Source organism: Oreochromis aureus, linkage group 19, assembly GCF_013358895.1.
Source record: "Oreochromis aureus strain Israel breed Guangdong linkage group 19, ZZ_aureus, whole genome shotgun sequence".
Taxonomy (NCBI): Eukaryota; Metazoa; Chordata; class Actinopteri; order Cichliformes; family Cichlidae; genus Oreochromis; species Oreochromis aureus.
In genome coordinates this window covers 25,806,301-25,826,636 of record NC_052960.1, presented here as the reverse complement: position 1 = coordinate 25,826,636, position 20,336 = coordinate 25,806,301, and the positions used below count along the sequence as shown (strand labels likewise).

The window sequence follows — 20,336 nt, the reverse complement described above, 5'->3', positions numbered from 1 at the left end:
ACGGACCGGTTTATGTCCGACAATATTTTCACGGACCGGCCTTTACAGTGTCGCGGATAAATCCAACAAAATAAAACCGGTACCAAAAAAAAGAAGAAGATTTATTCATAACACACTGGAAAAGACCCAGGGAAGCCAATGATAAAAACCATACAAAAATAACGATAAAAAACGATAAAAACCCTGAAAACCATAAATTTCACACCCGAGCCTCAACTATCACAGCCCGGTACCAAAAGACTCCAGTCCGTGACCCGGGGATTGGAGACCGCTGACATAGAGTATATATGTGCATTAATACCTAGTTTCATGTCCACTATAGGAGCAAGTATTCAGTACTGACATGTCATTGCAGGTGGTTCAGATATCATCAGGTGATACTGTACTGGGTGAAGAACCCCATTTGAAAGGATTGACCCCTCAAGAAAACAAAATAGATGCAAATGACGTGGAAACTGAGAAAACAGTACTGGAGTCACCAGGAGAACCATCCATTTTGACAGCGATACAGCTACTCAAAGACATGGGACCTAGCAGTCAACTCATTGAGGTAAAATAAATATTATCTGTCATTGGCTCTGTTTTTTGAACCAAGAAAGTCACAGAAGTTACAAATGGTCACTTTCCATATGTAGGATTAAAATATAGAATAATCTTTAAAATAAAGCGGTGATGAACATGTACTATCATAATTACTGGCTGAAATGCAGATCATAATTCTTAGTTATTTTGTCTCTTTTTAATCCTCTTCCACATCAGTTCAGTTCAATCCAGTTTAGATATATGAAGTCGACTCAAGAAAAACCTCAAACCAGAGTTTGCACAGGTTGTTTGTGAGAGCTTTGAGGCAATTTATATAGTCAAGACATATCTTAGTCTGTAGAGAGGATAACAAACTGTTTTTTTCTGCTATATATTTTCATATAGGCCCTAAATTAAGTAACAAAACCAAAGCTTGTGCCTTAACAAGTCCTGTTCTGCATCTGACATGTCTTTCTGTCTGAAGGGTAAACCCCTAGAGGATGCTCCAGAGGTTCTGATTTCATCCACCACTAACATGGACAGTCATCTAAGTAGGGTTATATCTAAACTCCTGAACTGCAAGAACCGCTCAGCTGAGCTGAGCCCAACAGCCATGGCCCGGCAGGTGGAGGAGGCTCAGGTGAGATTATGCAGCATGAATTACTAGAAAAACATCTATGGTGCTGAAGTGCCTCCTTATTATTATTATATTATTATTATTATTATTATTATTATTATTATTAACAATAATAATAATAATAATATTTTTGTAAATCATGATACTAGTAGTAATAAAACATTTTACACAGCATTTTCACAGTAGGCCCTTGTGTTTGCAATTCAAATAACAATGAACCTGAGTTCACAGAAGGTCAGATAAGCTTATTCTGAATTTAAAATTCAGCCTTTGTGTGTCTCACTCTTGCCTGCTGCATACAGGAGTGCAGAGAGGTTGCCCTGGCCCAGGTGGCATTGCTCTCTCAGTTGAGAGGGGCTGTTGCTGAGAACAGGGACAGTCTGGAGCATCTGGAGGACCAGTGGACCAGTGCTGCCCAGGATGCAGCTAATGTTATTCAGAGTAAGGAGGCTCAGCTGCAGATGGTGACTGATTATTGCCAGCACATCCAAATAGCTAAGAATGCGGTGGACAAAGCAACTGCAGAACTAGACGCTCTTCAAACGTGAGTTGCCATCCGATGGTTTCATTTTAGTCTTTAATACTTGTATTTTAAGATATTTTAACACATTTTATTTCACACATTGTCATCTTCCTTTATCTGTAAAGCTAACTGATAAACCCCTAAATTCTTTTACAATTTGTTGCGGCAAACTTTTTGTTGTTTTTCTTTCAGATCCCCTCAGAACAGCAGCTCCAAGGAGGCAGAACGACTAGGCTCCTTACAAAGAAGTATGGAGGAGAACAGAACAGCACTTGGGGAGCTGCTTGTGACCCATAGCAAATTGTGCCCCCACCTTACCCGGTATGAGCGAGCAACTGCAGAGACTGAGCAGAAGAACCTACAAGAGAGGTGGAGAGCTCTGGAAAGAACTGTGGAGAGTATGCTTCATCACACACATGACCGTTCTCACAAGACCAGCAACCTTCTGTCAGAGTTATCAGATTTGCAGGAACACTTGGAAATGATAATTAGAGACCTTGAAGCCAAGTTGCCATCAGTTACTCAGTGGAACTGCAAGAAGGCACGACAGCTGATGGAGGCAAACGCTGAGGTTAAAGCAGCCCAGCAGAAGTACCTCCATTTACAACAGCTGTCAGAGCTGCTGCTCTTTAGCCCACAGTGGGATGTGGAAACAAAGGAGATCCATCAGGGACTCCAGAGAGTTAAGGACAAAATTTCTCACACAGAGGAACTTTTGGCTACCCAAACCCTGAACAGCAGCAGCCCTATCATGGAGAAAATTGTCAAAGTGATGAGGGAAGGCCTGGCCTGGGCCAGGCAGACAGAGAGTGATATTGAGGGCAGGAGAAAAAGAGTAGCTCTTCTCCCCGAGGAAGTTCACCGGCAGCTCAGGGATCTGAAGAAGCTGCAATCTGAGGTGATGGCCAAACAAGGTCAGCTGGAGTCACTGGTGGAGGAAATGACTGAGCTCTTTCCACAACTGGACCAGGTTGAAGAGGTGCCTATGGTGCAGAGCCTTCTGAAATGTCTTGAAGAACTCTCAAAGTCCACCAATGAGAAGCTGTCCAAAGCTGTGAAAGAGGTGGAGTCAGGACTGCAGACCAGAGAAAAGCTATCTGAACAGATTGCCGATCTAGACTCCTGGGTTGTGGCTCATCTGCAAAGAGAAGCCTCCAGGGATCCAGACAGTGAGCTCAGGAGCCCTGCTGAACTTGATCGCAGAACCCGCCAGATCCAAGAAACCCTGGCTGAGGCTGAAAAGCAGGAAGCAGTCTGTGAGGCTCTTTTAATTAAGAGTAAAGATATCGCTTCTGAACTCAGTGTCACAGAGCACTGTCAGCTTTTTGACAAGCTTACCAACCTCCAGGAGAATATCAGAACCATTAGCAGCCAAGAGAAAAATAACAAGAAGGAGCTGAATGAACTCACCCAGACTTTAGATTCAAGCAAGAAAAACCTGGTTACTGTTGAAAACAGTCTAAGGCAGATGTTGGTGGATCTAAGCAGACACAGGTTCCCCATTACAAGAGAGTCCCTGCAAGCTTTAGAGCCTTTCAAGCACATGATTTTGGAACACAAGTCGCAAGTTGACCTCCTGCAACCCTGGATTCCCAATGAGAAGACAAAAGAACTGAACTCTGTCATCTCTGAGCTGCACAACAAAATGTATGCCCTAGAAATGAAAGCCAGAGATCAAGAGAGGTACTTAAACATAAGGCAATGTGTCGAGGATCTCAGGGAAAGCATTCAGGAACAGGTGCGCCAGACAAAAGAAGATGGCAATGACACAGACAAGAAGTACAGAATCTGTCAGAACCTTCTTATCCAGTTTCACCTGATGAAGGGATTGTGTGAAGAGGCTCGCTCAAAACTACACACAATTTCTGCTGACCTCTACCCTTCACAGCTGACTGCAGAGCAACAAAGGCTTAAACAAAATGAGGAGAGTCTTAACACCTTGGAGATGACACTCCATAACAACCTCAGCATTATTGAGTGGAACCTGCTGAAGGACCTGGACCTGGAATCAGAGAGGAAAGCCACTAAGGCCTTCCTCTTAAAGACCCAGAAAGAGTTGGAGAAATGTCCCACGGTGGAGCCAAAAGACACAGCAATTAACAGAGAATATGAGAGAGTGGTGTCTCTGACAAAGACTGTGGAGTCAAGAATGAGAGCGCTGGGATTGCTGGAGCAAAAGAAGGGAAAGAAAAAAAGAAGTGGAACTCAAGACTTGATGGACTTGAAGAATGCAGTCCTCGGTCAATGTGAATCATATATGGCAAGTAGTGTCGAGTATTTCTCAATTTGTTTTTGTAGTATTGTTTTTTAATTGCTTTGTAATACACTTAGCCAATCAGAGTGAAGCATATGAAAGAAGATTTACTATGCAATAAAACTGAATTAAGCCTACACAAAAGTTAGATCTAGCAATGAATTTGTTCATTTGTGTCTTTATGTATGAGTAGCTATAAATATAAAATAACAATTTTAAACTTCAAGAGCATCAACAATACTACACCATATTTGGTAGAGCAATATGGAGCAAACACCCTTTCAGTGTTGTCATTTTGAATATAGTCTATACAAACAGTATGTTCTTTTTCACAGTGTTAAAGGTTATTCAATGTTCAGTTTGATAGAACAAACGACGAAAGCAAAATACAAAGCAAATGAATTACGTAGATGGTTTAAAAAATACATAAAAAATCTACACTATGAAGTGAACATGCCAATCTGAAAAAATGTGTTGTTTTTTGTCCTATTGTTTTAGGAGAACATCACTCAGGCCAGGGAGTCACTGAGAAGCTACACCTGTTCTGTTAAACAGGCTGTACAGTTCCTGAGGGCTATTGAGGTGTCTATGCTGCCACCTCAGGGCCCTGCTAGGGTCTGCGGTGACAGAGTCGAGGAGACCCAGCAGGCTTTGGCCTCACTCCAGCAGCAATTTCAAACTCATGTGGAACAGCTCCAAGACCAGACTCCTCTGCATCAATACTTGTCCCCACTGAAGGTGGAGCAGCTCCAAGAGAGTATTCTGAGCCAACTCCTGGTGATGATGTCCACTCTCCAGGCGAAGGGCCATGTGAAGTTGGAGTGTCTAAGCAGGTACTCAGCTCAGTCCTAAAAGTCAGATTTATCTTCCTGAAAAGGTGTTATTGGTAGAAGTGTGTGATTGCACATGCAAAGATAAACAAAGAAACAATGAAGGTTACCTTTCTTCTAATTAGCTTTGCTAAAACAGCAAATACTTGATTTTGGTTTCATCTGACCACAGCACTTTCTCCCAAGGCCTCTCTGATCATTTAGATGTTCACTGTCTTCTAGAGCAAGGGGACCTTGCAGGTGCCACAAGACTTCAGTCCATTACAGTGTAACGGGTTACCAACGGTGTTCTTGGTGACTTGGTTCCACCTGCTTTCGGATCATTAACAAGCTCCTTCCCAGTAGTTTTGGGCTTATCCACCACCCTTCTCATGATCATCCTCATTTCACGAGACAAGATCTTGCATGGACCTCCAGACTGAGGGTCACTGATGATCATTAATATTTCTTCCATTTACAAATAATCACACCAACAGTTGTCAACTTCTGTTAGCTGCCTGTTCACCCATTGAGCTAAACTGGTGCCCACAAGTAACAGTTATTTATCAAAAAAAAAAAACCTTCACTCACTGCATTGCAAATATTTTTTTTCTTGTTTAGCTATTTAGCATTTTTCAAACACCACTTTACTACATTAACTAAACAGTCATTGCACAATAGAGACTACAAGACCTGCAAATGGCATTAAGCTGCAGAGCCTTTGTGAATGTGAGTGGAAAAAAACAGCCCTTATTTTAAATCTGACATTAAAAGATCAACATTTGTCTTTCAGGTGTGCAGAACAGCACAGAGATTACATCAAGTGCAAAGAAGAAATCATACAGAGTGTGAAGAGTACAGGGAACAGGCTTTTACAGCTCATCACTCAGAAGGTCACCTGTCTCACTGACTGCACTGACCAGGAGGCAAATCTTAGAGTGAGTATAAACCTCCTCTGAAAAAACTTTAATGCTTTTGTGGATAAAAGTTGAACATTTCCACACAGAAACATAATTCCTTTTTACTGATACCCTTAATCAGGCACTTGCAGAGCAGATGGAGGCCCTCCTGAGACGTCTGGGAGAGCTGCAGGAGTGGTGTTCAGAGCAGAGCTGTCGCGGAAGCAGGGAGACCACCATGACTTGTATCTGGAGATGGGTATTAAGACTACATCACTGCACACAGGAGCTGACAACTCGCAGCAAACAGAGAATCAGAGAATGGAGTGATATCTCAGACAGCGTGAGTTTACATTGACGTGTATTTTAAGCATTTCAGCATCCTAGTTCACAAGTTTGAAAAGTAGTGCATGCTTAGCTAAGCTAACCCTACTTATAAATGGCCAATTTTGTTGGGTTCTTCCTCTCAGGTGGAGAAGGCCTCTGTGTTACTGCAGGGAGTGGAGGCAGAGCTTCCTGATGGCTCCAAGGTGAAGGCATCTACCGAGGAGCTTCAGGACGTGTTGCAGTCCTGGGAACAGTACCAGGACAGGCTGGACTGTGAACACAGAGCGCTGTCTGCACTGGAACTGCGAACTGCCAGGCTGCTGGGTGTCCCTGCCCACCTGGAGCAGGCTCCTCCTATTCCACTCTGTCAGCAGCTGCAAGCAATGCAGGGCCGATATGACAAGTGAGATATTGTTTGATGTGCAACTCATTTTTCTGTTTGCAAGTTTTTACTCCCTTTATGTTTTGATGTACTCTAAATGAAGCTACGATCCAAATGTGAAATTTGCAACTTCTACCAACATGCATAACTGTGCAGGTAATTACAACCACCAAAATAATCTTTTGATTCCAGCAGCAAAATCAGATCCATTTAATCCTGGAACATTCAACATACAAAGGCTGAAAGACCTGACTTAAAACTATCATTGTGGCTCTGGACAATGTGTGGTCTCGTGTATAATCCATCTGTAATAAAAGAAGAGCAGTGTGATGTTTGTAAAAAGGAGGACTTTCTCCATCCTACAAGACACATATGTGTTTAGTGATGCAGTATGCTGGAGAAAGAAGAGGAGTCTATAGTATTAAGAAGGCATTGATACTTTTCCTGACAAACTTTCACTGCTCTCCTCTTTCATATGCATAAATGAGCCATGTTCATTATGATCTCTGTTCTTTAGGCACACAGAGACTAAGTTTCCCATAAGTCCTGGTTAAGCAGTCAGCTTTAAGTAGGTTAGTCATAGAAGGCAATTGGTGTGTGAGGTCTTCCCAGCTTACACTTGGCATTAGGACCCATATATTGTATTCAATAGTCATGTTCTACGTTGTATTCAGTCATTTTCTTATGGATGTTAGGTAAGCAGCTGCAAAGTTGCTTAGCTTCTGTTTAAATGGCTGGATGTTTGTGTGTTTTCACAGTGTGAAGCAGAGAAGCAGGGAGGGTTTGCAGGCAGCCAGGCAGGAGCTGGAGGACAGAGAAAAGGTGCGAGAGGAGCTGCAGGGTATCCGGGTTTGGCTGAAGGCCGCTGCATCTCTTCTGACAGAGATGGAGCAGAGCAGCAGCACACAGGAGCTACAGGTGAGACTCTCGAGTTATTGTTTGGCAGAGTTACATCACACCTGCTCAAGGTTTTCTGGAGTTCCTTGAAGTTCCTTCTAAAACTTGTTTTACATTTTAAAACATTAAGTGTGAAAACGCCACTTGCCATTATTTTTTTCACAAGGGCACACAAAATGTCATTCATTTTCTGACAGAGTAGTTTTTGTGAATGCTCATGCCAGTCATTGAACCTTGTAAGGTTACATAGCCTAGATCTGTCTTAATTTTTGAATGATACCATAAGTTTTGCATGTCGATGACTAAAATCCACCATGAGCTGGAAATGCATTTATATTCCTCCCCAAAAGAATTTTGGAGATGAGGAAATCATCCCCAACTGCACATTAAACTTTTGTAGAGAAAAGAGAACACTAGTGAAATTTAAGTGTTTCTAATTAGGCAAAGCCATTCCTCTGGTTCACTGAAGGACCTCTGGGTATATCGAGGTCCCACATTGGAATCCTCTAATCGAAAAACACATCAGTGTGCTCAGTTTCTCGCTCCATCCCAGCCACTGGAGTGGAAATAATGAGCCTCTAATGAGACAGGACAGTTTCATCATCTGAAATGAAACACAATGATGCATTTGTACTCAGTGTAACATCATAGCTATTTTTATAATGATGCACTTGTCTTTGCTCTCAGTTAGAAAAGTTACACTCAATGGTATGACAACAACTAAACACTGAAAGTGATGCTTATACACTGCTCAAAGAAATTAAAAGATTAAAGGAACAATTTGAAAACACATAAAATCTCAAAGGGGGAAAAATTATGCTGGATAACTGTAGTGATATGGACTGGACAATGTGTCAGGAACTGAAGGATGTCACATCATTTGATCAAAATAAAAAATATGAACCTACAGAGAGCTAAATTCGAAGACACCCAAAATTCAAAGTGAAAAAAATAATAGAGCAAGCTGGCCGATTTTATCAAAATTGAAGAAACTCAAAATGTTGTTCAGTAGTTTGTTTGGCCTCCATCTGTTTGTATGCATGCCTGACAGTGCTGGGGCATGCTCCTAAATGAGATGACGGATGGTGCGCTGGAGGTGCTTAGAGTAGATATAATAGAAACAATAAGGGCCCCAATACAGAACCTCGTGGCACACCACAGCTAAGAGAACAGGATGAGCACCGGTATCTAGAAACAGCCACCAAAAGTCTTGTTCAGAAAGATATGACAACAGTCACTCCAAAGCAGATCTAGATACACCCACCCAATTGTTCAGCCTCTCAAGTAAAATGTGGTGGTCAACAACAAAGCAGTTGAAACTGATTAACAACCCCCTTCACCACTTTAAGTGAATAGATCAATATCCCAGAAGTTTAATTGACTTTTTTCTATGACAGCTGGGAGGAACTACTTTGGAACTACTTTGCAGATATTATAAGGATGTTTACCACAGATTTGGTCAGAACTCTCCCAAAGCCTTACTGATGAATCCAGGAATTAGTCATCAGGGCTTTTCTACCCCTAACCTTAATGAATATAGAGTGAAGCAGCTTGTTGGCTGTGTAGTACAAGTGTCACTAAATATTAAATCTTTCAATCTAACCGTTGGCTTGGCTTCAGGCCCAGAAGCTGTTTGGTGTTTGGGTCTATGAACCCACCAACCCACAGAATCACTCTGCCCTTTGTCCTGAAACCTGAGCAGAGGCCAACATCTCATCCACTCCAGCTTTCTATTCAAACACACACACACACATACATACACATTTTCTGAAAGACCCCCTTTCCGTCATCCAACGGCCCCCCCCATCACTCCCACCAACCTCACCCTGCTCTTGTACCAGACACCTTTTGTTCTGTGTTGTAAGTGGATCTTCCAGGTGGCCGTTGTAGCCAAGTCATTTCATGGGCACACACAAAGACACACACATTTCTCCTGCTGCACTTGTGAGGACACTCATTGTCATATGTTGATATATTTTAGCTTTTAGCTAACCTCAGTGTAAAACTAACTGTAAACCTCCCTCTAAAATCAAATGCTAACTTTTCAAACATCCCTTTGTCAGAAGCAGGAATAAAAATGTCCTCACTTTTCTAAAATATATAGAGTTCATAAAATATCTTTATTAAAGACAGAGACCATTAAAAAAAGCTATAAATTTCCTCAGATATGAATTTTGCAAAATTACACAGATTTTGCAAATATGTCCTCTCTCTTTGTTAAAATCTCAAAATGTTCTACATTGACCTTATGTGTTTTAAATCTAGAATGACCTCAGATGACTTCTTAATTAAAAAATGTTCATTATTCCATTAAACACTATTTGGTCTTTACAAAGATAGCTATAAAGGACACACACACACACACACAATTTGCACTCTTCGTCTCCTGCTCTCTCATGCAAAGAAACTGTCTCTGCATACCCTCTCCTCCTCCCTTGCTTTGTCTAACACACACACACACACCCACCACACACACACACACACACACACACACACACACACAGAAGCTCAGTTTCCCATCGTGATAACAAGATGCGCCTCCCCGTATAGTAGACCATCGGACGCTTTCAGACCCAGGTAGTCTCCACTGTGTTATTTCCCATATTTAAAAACTTTTTTCTGATCTTTATATTGTTTTCTATTGTGCAGTAGAATCATAATGAGGTGAAATGAGTTCACTTTTAACTATTGTGTAAATGAAGGACTAAGGCAGACTGTGTTTGACGGCAGCGCAGCAGGACACAGCGAGAGGACGGCTTGACAAAGAGCTAAAAGCTTACAAGAAGGACTTTATTTAGTGAGACTTGTACATAAGACTGATATTTTGTGCCAAAATAAGATTTCTGCTCTGTATAAAATGAAACCCCAAAACTGTAGACCTCTAGCCAAAGAAATTGCTGATGTTGGTAAGAGAGTCAAGTGTCAGCATTTTTTTAAGCATCTGCTTACAAGTGTTATTTGATAGAGGAAACTTTCTTTGGTGCTAAGTACAATGACCCAAACAAAATAGTTTATGGTTATGAAGAGTCATCAAGAAAAACCATCAATATTACTGTTGTTATGTTTAGTTTTCTCATCTAACAGACTCTTCAAAACACTTATTCTTTCTTGTTATTTATGTATTTGTTAATATCTTTTGTAATCCCTTTCATTTAAAAGGCTGCCTATCTCTCTGGTTTCAGGAGCTCTACAGCCAGCTGTGTACCCAGAAGTCTTTGCTGCATCGTATCATGGAGAACCTGAAGATGAAATACTCAGATATGTACACTCTGGTCCCGGTCGAGATTGACAGCCAAATGCAGGACATCACTAAGTCTCTGCAGCAAGTAGAAGAAAAGGTGAAAAAGCTTTAATTTGGACATTTTAAAGATGAGTGTATTGATCCTTAAGGGGTGCTTAAGAGATCAATAATATATTGATAAGCAGATGTTTGTAACAAAACAATAAATTCAACATCCATGTAGGTCTAGCTGCTAATATTTTTTTCTGACTGATCCATCAGGTGGGAGAGGCGATAGAGAGGAGCGGTCCTGTTCACAGGTTGGGGGCGAGGATGTCCGATATCGAGGCTGGCCTGAGATCTGTTCAGAAGAGACTGGAACAGAGGAGCCCCAGTGTGACTCAAGCAAAGATCACTCAGAAGGTGGGGAGTGATGAGGAAATGGGGTGTCTGGTTCATTATTACATCTTTGTTGAGTAGAATACAATGAATCATTATTAAATAGAGGGTGAGGGAAACATAACAGGATGTCCAATATAACATTTTTCCTCTGCTGGCCAGAAGATCTGTGGTAAGTTTCACTGATCTCTTTGTACTGTTTGGGACGCGTCTTTGCTGCCTTCTGGGTGTGTGTCATGTTTTACATGTGTGATCACTTCACTGGTCTTTTGTTGAGAAAACACAAGCCGTTTGGGCTGATTCTTGATTTGGTTTCTTTTTTATGTTTTTTTTTTTTTGCACAATTAGTCAGCGTACATCTATTTCTATTTTCAGTTTTCATGCTGTTAAAGCCCTGCACCAACAGCATAACCCTCCTACTCTGTTTTCAAATACACTTTCTTTTCATAGCATTATGTGCGTCTTTTCATGTAAAATATAGATTGCAAAAACAAAAATGACTCTTTCGCGAGGGTTTGCTTCACAAGTCAACTGTGAGTGAGGGAAACACTTTCTGAAGGGGGCTGGCTAATCAGCTTGTGTCTCAGTGAATAAATATTATAAATCTCCACTTATATGTGTGCTCAGCGTGCCTGGGATGAGCTGGATGTGTGGCACTCGCGTCTGGCAGCCCTGGAAGTGGACATGCAAGACTTAGAGAAGCCTGAGGAGGTGCTGATCCTCACAGAAAGACTAGTGGAGGTTCAGCAGCTTCACTCCCAGCTGGCCAAACAGGCAGAACAGAGGACCACCCTGATCAGCAAGGTGAGAAAAGCTTCAGTGCCCCACATTCCTCTCTTTCTAAAACTCCTTGTTTAGTGTCAAACACTGTCTCCATCATATTGTAATACTTTTGTAAAGTTTAAAACCATCTAAGCTTTTCCTTATTTATAATTTATATCTATTTATTTATTTATTTATAAAGTTTCTGTTTCTCTTTAGATTCAAACGTGGCTTCAGGAACATCAAGAGATGGTCAAAAGCTCCAAGAGCTGGATGTCCGAGGCTCAGTCGTGGCTTGCCGCTCCCTGCACCTACACCACAGCTAAATGTTTGAGCAGCCACGTTCACGCCCTGCAGGTCGGTACACTCTGCTGTCTGCACAGCTCTTTCCACTGTACAGCAAACCAATTTGTGGTTATTCATTTTTAACCAGAGAATCCTCTTTCTGTCTCTTTGGGATGTAGTTGGTCCTGGATGATTCAGTCCAGATCCGAAACACACTGCAGGGCTTCAGCTCGGTCCTGAAGGAAATGTCGCAGGTTTGTGATGTCACAGCTCTCCAGGAACAGCTGGTCGAAGCAGATCGCCAAGTGGCCGATGTTCAGGACAGCTTCACAGCTCCTCTGTCTCAGCTGGAGCATGCTGCCGCTGTGAGATTTGATTGGTTTCTTTGTTTTACTCTTCAGTGGATATTATCTAGACTGTACTCTCTACTGTCAGATTAGACTGATAATGTCTTAACCTCTAGGAGGTGGAGGCGATTGAGAGTGAAGTCAAGCGCATGGAGAATGATGTAGCAGAGATCAAGAACTTGCTATCTTCTCCAGAGAGTTTTCCCAGCCCCAGAGAGGACAGTTTAAAGGTTTGTTAGTTTCTTTGTTTTCATTTGGATTAGCGTGACGTGATTGCCCAGGTTATACAAAAGGATAAATGTAAAAGTCATCGTTTTCTTATTTTTCTCAACCCTCTTCTATGTGTGCAGGGGGTTGAGCAGAGGATCCAGTCGATGAGGAGAACAGTAGCTGAGATCCAGAAATGTAAGCCAGGCCTTTGTCTTCCTGAGAAGGCTGAAGAAACTCTGACTGTCTTTACTGTGGTGGACCAGCTCCAGACTCTGCTGCTGGAACTGGAGAAGGTCAGTTAGTTAATCCATCAGTCAGCTGCTCAGTTATTTTATCTACAAGAAGACTGACGCAAACTTTCTGCTTCACTCTTTTTGTAGAAGGTTCCTGCGTTATTTATCCAGCAGCCTCCAACTCCCACACAAGCCAAAGCTCAGTCGGCCCAACAGACGACCACTGAACTCAAAACATCTGCATCTGAGGAGGCTGAGGTGAGCTTGGTCTATAAATAACATAAATAAGTAAATAACATTTTAAAAAATCATGAAACATCACTGTTTCATGAATGATAATATGTATAAAACTACAAAAAATAAAAATGAATTAATGTCATTTAAGTTTTTCATTATAATGCAAGTTATTTTACAATATCAGCAACAGTAGTTGAAGGATAAAGTTCAGTTATATTGTGTCAGTCATTATGTGATATTCCATCACTTCATATGTGGAACATAATTTAACCAAACCTGTACGGTGTGCTTACTCTCAAAAGGAAGAGCAGGGTCAGATCAGAATTGCTCATGTTGAGGAGGATGTACTACGGAGGTCTGGAGCTACACTGCTGACTGTGGAGCAGTCCTCACCTGAACAAAGGCAGGCTCCAACACCTGATGTCACCCAGGTAAGAATACCACGGACAGAGAAAAAAAAGACGCTTATAATCACACAGTTAATTCATTGAGTTCATTGAAAAAGAACACCTGCAAAAAATAAAAAGCAAAGAAATTGAACAGATTGGCCTTTTGGGGCGTGTCAGGACAAAGTGTGCAATACCTGGTACTCACTTGCATGCATTGTTCCTACATGTTATTAACAAATTGGTAAAAAATTAAAAAAAATCCCCAAAGTGTCATTTGGCTCCCTGTGCATGCTTAATATAACTAATGTTTACCAAGAAATGTTTTTTTTGTTTTGTGTGCATGTGTGCATGTATGTGTGTGTGAGTGTTCAAGACATTTCAAGTTCTCAGACTAGGACAATTGTGCACTCATTAACAGAAAGACATTTTAATTATTGACAAGATTAGTTTGAACTTAGTGAAAATATTTGAATAAATGATAAAAAAAAAACAACAACAATAAATATTGAAGACTAGCAAGATATGTGAAATACTTCAGGTAAATATGTTGCTTAAATTATCTGCATTGTAAACTGCTCAAAAAAATTGACACTTTTTAATCAGAGAATAGCACCAGGTAAACTTGGGATGTTGATCTGGTCAGTTAAGTTGCAGAGAATGTTTTCTGTGACTCCCAGCACGGTCTCAACAGAATGGAGGAGTTTCCAGGAGACAGGCAGTTACTCTAGGACAGCTGAAAAAAGGACAAAGAAAGTCCTTAACCCATCAGCAGCTTGCATCAGCACCACATGCTACAAAATGATCTCTAGCAGGTCACTAGTTTGAGTGTCTCTAACCAAACAATGAGGGCCCACGTCCTGGAGAAGCCACAGAGAGCATTATGCTGCTTGTAACATTGTTCAGCATGACTGATTTGGCTATGTATGGGTCAGTGATGGTCTGGGGAGGCATATCCATGGAAGAACAGACAGACCTCTACAGGCTAGACAGACCCTACACTGGTAGAGTGAGTCCTGGGTTTCTCCTGGTGCACCACAATGCCCAGCTTCATGTGGTGAGAATACAGAACACCTCGGGGGCATTATTACATCATGCAGCATCTCACACTGTCCAGGACCTCAGTGATGCCCAGTTCCAGATCTGGGAGGTGAAACCAGCTGTTGTCTTTTTGGGAGCATACACCAATGTTGTCAGGCATACATACAAGCATGCAAAGGCCATGAAAAAACTACTGAGTAGCAGTTTGAATTGCTACAAAGCATTTGGCTAGCCTGACACATAGTTTTTTACTTTGATTTTCAGGGCGTGTTTGAATTGAGCCAGCTGTAGGTTGATCCTTTTCAGTTCAATTTTTTTGAGCAGTGTATTTACTAGAAGCTTCAAGTACATAAAACTTTATCAATTTAAGTTATATCAATTTAAGGCTTTAAAAGGAAGCACAAGAGCTATTTTGCACATCTAAGAAGTCTTCTACTGTTGTATAACTTGTTAGTGGTCATTAAAAACAAAATGTTAATTTTACTTAATATCAAAGAAAATACTGGAAACAATAAAAACTCAAAACTGGCCAGGCTAGATTTTTAACCCCCACTTGTGTTACTCTACACATACTGTAAGCGTGTTTCCGTGTCAGCAGCGGAAGCATCAAGGCGTGCTCCAGGCTGAAGAAGCCACAGAAAAAAAAAGCAGTGAGGAAAGGAGAGTGGAAGAAGGTGGAGGAGGTTTTTATTGGTGGCTCTGGGATGTTTTCCTGGGCTCTTCACCAGAGGTAAAGATGAGTGAGAGCTGCTGTGGAAAATCATTAAATCTATGTTCTTCCTCTGTCCTTCACTCGTTTTCAACAGTTCTTTTCCTGGTGGAGTTCTTTGTGACCCGAGGTCACTCGCTTATGGTGTAGGTGGGCGGGATCTGCTATAATAAATTCCATCGCAAGTTGTGGAACAAATTATAGGAAATGATTTCAAACTCTTAAAACTGATAACACACCTGAGACCCAATGACTGATCATGACATCACGATTCCCAACAATCCAGTCAAATGACATCATTTGTAACAGCTGTATGAATAGTCGCTGCCCTTCTTTGAGCTGGGTCACTCTGATCTCCACCGCTGGCACTGTCCCCTCACCCTCCTCATTCCTACTACCATCTCCCTACTCATGATATTAAATCCCTTCCTGATCATTAATACATCTCTGCTATTGCTGCAGATTTGATATCCCTTTTATTATCCCGTTTCCTTCTTCCACCCTACTGCACACTGGATTTAGTTGATCCATATGACAGTATCAAACAGTCATTTGTCACTCATACAGATGTATTATAGATGGATACTGTATCACTGTAGATGAATTTTACTCAAAAATGTGTTTTATTTTCAGCAGTTTAACATTTTGGTCGGTTTGGTTATATAGAAGGCTATAACATTTGTCATTGTGGTGTCAGGAACCTGTGGTTGTTGCCTCAGAAGCGACTGAAGCTGCGACTGGACAAAGCACTGAACAGCTTACAGAAGAAACAAAGGTAAATAAACTTTCATCAGTGAGAAGCCACTGAGTGATGAATGAGTAATGAATTTAATAAGTATTTCATATCTGTAATAAGTATTGCACATCTGAAGAGCCTGAAAAAGAAGGCATCATCACATGGGCCAAGATATGAAAACATGTGTGGGTCAGTACCACCAGGGGTTTCAGGTGAAATCACTGTGAGACCATGCCCCAGCCATTCGTGTGACGTATTGAGGTCACCTTAAGTGTGAGTGGAGGTTAAGGATTGCGGGTTAAGGCGCCTGGGAAACCTGTAGTGGTAATGACCCATGTCTTTTTTCACTTGTTAGCTCATAACTCCCACTGGGGGTTAAATACCTTATGGTTTTAGAACTGAGGAAGCTTCTTAGATGAGAAGTCCTTCTTTTTCAAACTCTTGAGACTGCCGTGACCTTTATAACTGAGAACCTACACGAACATATTCTTGGGCAAATGCAATGCTGATTTTAATCAAATATGGTATAGGATGAGAATAATAAAAATCAAGAATATCTTAAGCCATCATGTAACTTACTGAAAGATTTTTATTTTGGACTGCTACCCCGTTTGGGTCATTGGATGAATAAGTGAGCATATTTTTGAAAATTACTGTATGTTTATAGTACAGTGTAACAACATTTTTTTCTAGTTTTAGTTTTAACAATTTTTTTTTAAACTTGCAATGAATTTATGACTAAATGTATTAAAAAAATATATCTATATACATAAGCATTTATGTATATAATATATACATTTCTGAGTATATGTATATAAAACAAAGACGGCATTACATTGTTTTACTGATTTTGTTGATTTGAGGTTTTATTGGCAAAAAGGAATGAAAATAAATCAGACTCATTGCATTTATTTTTCATAATACAATGGGTTGTAGTAGATAACATAACATCAAAAATCCTCTAACATTATGTAACATAATTCCTTAACAGAGTGTATGAGTAACCGCGTGATACCTTATCTGGTGACATGGTAGAACTAAATGGTCAATGTATTTAACTGACTGACCTGAGTGAGCTTCTAACCCTGATCATATTTCTTCAGGATGTTGAGGGCACCACTGACACCACAGAAACAAGTTCATCTGAAGCTTTATCAAAACCCCTGGGCACAGTCACAACTCAGTCACTGCCTGAGAGCATGGTAAACACATCGCCGACCGTAAAAGTCTCCAAATCCAGCTCTGGGTCACAGCAGAAATGTGTAGTCTCCTAGATCTAGAACTTGTAGATCTGCATCTTTTTTTTCTCATCAATCTAAGTCTAGAACCATTTCTGTGCAAAATCTCCAAGCACTCCTCAAAGCAAGCCTAGAGGCTACTGTTTGACGTATTATAGACCTTTCATGTCTTTGCTGGCAATAACTTCTATGCACCATTGTAAATCTTTCAACTTTTTTCTGGATCCAGTTTGAAAACATTTCTAGAATCAAGATTTCTATTCTTTCTCTATAATCCCCTAGAATGATTCCTCCAACTTTTTCTATTCTAGCCTCTATTTCTGAGCCACTAGATGTTGGACTGACCTCCCACATTACTCCAGACCAGAGGCTTTACTGCCTTCTGTTGTACTCAAATTGGGAGTCATTTCTTTTTTTTGAGCTAGCGGTAGCGTCTCACTTTTTCTCAAAATATTGGTTTTGTAAAGCCTTTGTAGAAGCAAACATCTCCTTTACAAGAAACAACCCTAGAACACCTACTTATCATTGAAATCATTTAGAGTTCCCCTCTTTTTTTTTCCTGGTCTTTTATTTTTCTTTAACAGCAAAACTCAGAACTTCTGTCTTCTTGTAGAACTAAACCAAGAACACTTATTCTTCTAGAACCAGTTCTAGAGCTCCTGATGTTAGGTTTCTTTTAGACATGTCTCACAGTGCATTTACATGGCAAATGATTGCTTAATATTGTTTACATTTGAATCCTTTATTATGTCTTACTGCATGGCAAAAACTAAAGTGCAGGAAAGAACCAAAGCAGAGGTTTGCCAAATAAGTACTTTTCAAGTTTATTTTTGAGTTTAGACGAAGGATTACTGAGTTTGCAGAGAAATCTGCTTATTCTTTGACAAGTCAACACCACTGACACGTGGTTCAGGATGACACAGCACTACATCTGCTACAAGTGAGAACTGGTTGCTGATGGTTACCGTTTTACCCCTCAAGAAAACTGAAAGTAGGCAGATGGTACTTTGTATGTGTGTGGATGTTTTTAACAGTCTGTATTAAGCCTTTGCCTTAGCATGGACCTTTATTCTGATGGGTTAGTTTGATTAAAACAGAAACAAAGTGTATTAATAGACACATTTTGTGAGCCATGTTTTATAATGTATCTTATAGGGAATGGTGATTTAAAATGTTAAAACTTTTTGATTGTTGACCTTTTCATTTACCATCTGGGCTCATTTACCAGCAAATGCAGAGCATATGTGATAAAATAAATATTTCTTTAGTTGCTTCTCTGCATCTGCCATTTGTATTTCCATAAGCTCATAAAGTGGGGTGTGTTGTTTACAGATGTGATTGACTCAATCACTGCCTTGCAGCAGGACAGTGGATAATGATTCCTGCTTTGTCATGAATAAATATACTAATAAACATTATCACTCTTTAAAATACACATTTTATACTTAAGACCTTAATTATTTTTTGAGGATGACTGTTGGCCATGAAAATGCACTGGTTTATCATGAATGCTGAATCACTGACTGCTGTGCACAGATGGAAACTTTGTAAATCCCACTGCATTGCTTACTTTTTATTCAGAAGTAAGCATTTAATAAATAGTCCTAAAACAATCTATACATTACAGCAGTATGTTTACAATTAGGGAAATCATTTTTTTAAAAGAAAGAAAAATCTACAATTTTTGGAGATACAAGGTTTTCATCTGAAAGCAGCAGACATCTTACATTACCTGGCATGTGCTGTACTACATTGTTTCCCTCATGTTTTTCCCCATTCTGTCTGCATATCATTAAAAGAAAGAGAAAAAAAAAGAGCACAAATACAAATAAACCCACAATAGTGATCCACTCCTCTGCCTCTCTTTTTCTGTGTCAGGAGCTCATGAAGGGACAGAGGGGGTTTGCATGAAGGGGGCGGGGGGCGGACACTCAGAGGGGCTGAAGGCATATACAGTACATAAAGCACGCATAACACTTTCCAAAAATACATTCACAAGAGACCTAGTGATTAGCGATTGAGTAATCTAAAGAGGAAGACCGTGATACAAGATTAATGGAGGCATGAATGAAGTCCAGTTCTGTAACATCAACATCTGGAAAGACTCTGATAAAACCCTCTTGACACAGAGGCAACACTGACCAACACACTTCCTAAAATAAGTGAAGGATCAGCACCTCCACCTTCACATTTAAAATTTCAGGACGGGACTGAAATCGATACATTTTTAAATTGGCATCAAGTTGAAGCACAGCAAAAGCACTGTCCTCCCGCTAACATCCTAACCATCCAGGGGTGGATGAGGTGGTGGCCACTAGTTGCAGACCAACAGACTGGACTGAGAAACTTATCTAAACTTATCTACAACTCACTGATTTCATATCTTAACCTGTGATGCAACATTGCAGCTTGATGTGAAGTTTTCTCAGTTTACTCACATTGCTGTATGTGTTTCCATTGCATTTATCATGAATGCACCCTAATGCACTTTTCACTTACATTTTTGAACTCACGTCCATGCAGAATATTTGAAACTTGTGTTCCAAACATCACTTGTTTGTGGCAGGAAAATGAATTTTTATGCACACAGGATACTAACTTTTTGCTAACTGAATTAAGCCATCCACACTTGATTGATTTGATGAAAAAAAGTGCTCTAAAATTAAAAAAGCAAAGTCAGGAAGCATTTTAAAATTATGATCTAGTGTTTCAAATTAATAAGTGATAGAGCTGAGGGGAGCAACTTGTTTTACGATTGTGAAATGGGTGTACTGAGTTCAGATTTATAATCTATGTAAGGGATGCTTTTCCACACCACCTGCTGAATCAAAGGCTGATGAATAATGAACAGTGTGAGTAATTTTGACATTCCTACTGCTAAGGCTGCATAGGTTCCTCTGCAGTTCCTTCACAACTGTGTGCACAGAGATCAGTCATGAAAGGAAATCAATCAATTATTTTACACAACAGTTTAAACTTATACAGTGAAAAGTGAGAATAATTCACTGTAAAAGTGAAGCAAGGATTACAAATGTAATAAAAAGAGTGAAAAGGACACCAGAATGTATAAAAGCATTCAAGCAGCAATCAGCTGTTTTCCAGCTACAAACTTCCCTGACAGGTTCTGGAGGAAGTGGGAGGGTGTTTGGATTCTGTGTTTAAGGCTTAGTCAGCTTACCTGGCCCTCTGTCCTCAGTCAGCTCCACCCCTGTCGCCTGAGGGCTCTTTTCTTTCTGTGCCTCTGTCATTCTGTCCCTGCGGCCCTGCCACAGCTCCAGGAAGT

At 40.5% G+C, this 20,336-nt stretch overlaps 1 protein-coding gene and 1 long non-coding RNA gene across 4 annotated transcripts in view; one reads left to right on the top strand and one right to left on the bottom strand.

The window, feature by feature from the left end:
- LOC116310783 (titin-like) overlaps window positions 1-18,906 on the top strand; it is a 27,805-nt gene extending 8,899 nt beyond the window's left edge. The window contains exons 2-22 of one of the 3 annotated variants that reach the window (XM_039602896.1): window positions 356-550; window positions 1,007-1,162; window positions 1,462-1,703; window positions 1,875-3,942; window positions 4,435-4,769; window positions 5,539-5,683; window positions 5,787-5,987; window positions 6,115-6,374; window positions 7,112-7,271; window positions 10,433-10,588; window positions 10,753-10,893; window positions 11,497-11,673; window positions 11,851-11,988; window positions 12,096-12,281; window positions 12,380-12,493; window positions 12,614-12,766; window positions 12,854-12,964; window positions 13,246-13,374; window positions 14,969-15,100; window positions 15,777-15,854; window positions 16,919-18,906. In XM_039602896.1, coding sequence (XP_039458830.1) covers window positions 356-550; window positions 1,007-1,162; window positions 1,462-1,703; window positions 1,875-3,942; window positions 4,435-4,769; window positions 5,539-5,683; window positions 5,787-5,987; window positions 6,115-6,374; window positions 7,112-7,271; window positions 10,433-10,588; window positions 10,753-10,893; window positions 11,497-11,673; window positions 11,851-11,988; window positions 12,096-12,281; window positions 12,380-12,493; window positions 12,614-12,766; window positions 12,854-12,964; window positions 13,246-13,374; window positions 14,969-15,100; window positions 15,777-15,854; window positions 16,919-17,089 — 5,448 coding nt within the window. In that variant the 3' untranslated portion in view covers window positions 17,090-18,906. Of the gene's footprint in view, window positions 1-355; window positions 551-1,006; window positions 1,163-1,461; window positions 1,704-1,874; window positions 3,943-4,434; window positions 4,770-5,538; window positions 5,684-5,786; window positions 5,988-6,114; window positions 6,375-7,111; window positions 7,272-10,432; window positions 10,589-10,752; window positions 10,894-11,496; window positions 11,674-11,850; window positions 11,989-12,095; window positions 12,282-12,379; window positions 12,494-12,613; window positions 12,767-12,853; window positions 12,965-13,245; window positions 13,375-14,965; window positions 15,101-15,776; window positions 15,855-16,918 lie in introns of all 3 variants that reach the window. The other 2 variants (XM_039602895.1, XM_039602897.1) reach the window with 2 other exon arrangements.
- LOC120434662 lies at window positions 12,867-20,336 on the bottom strand. The gene is made up of 3 exons (XR_005609260.1): window positions 20,232-20,336; window positions 13,237-13,360; window positions 12,867-12,975 (listed from the first exon to the last, which is right to left on the bottom strand). It is a non-coding gene; the product is annotated as an uncharacterized LOC120434662 (long non-coding RNA).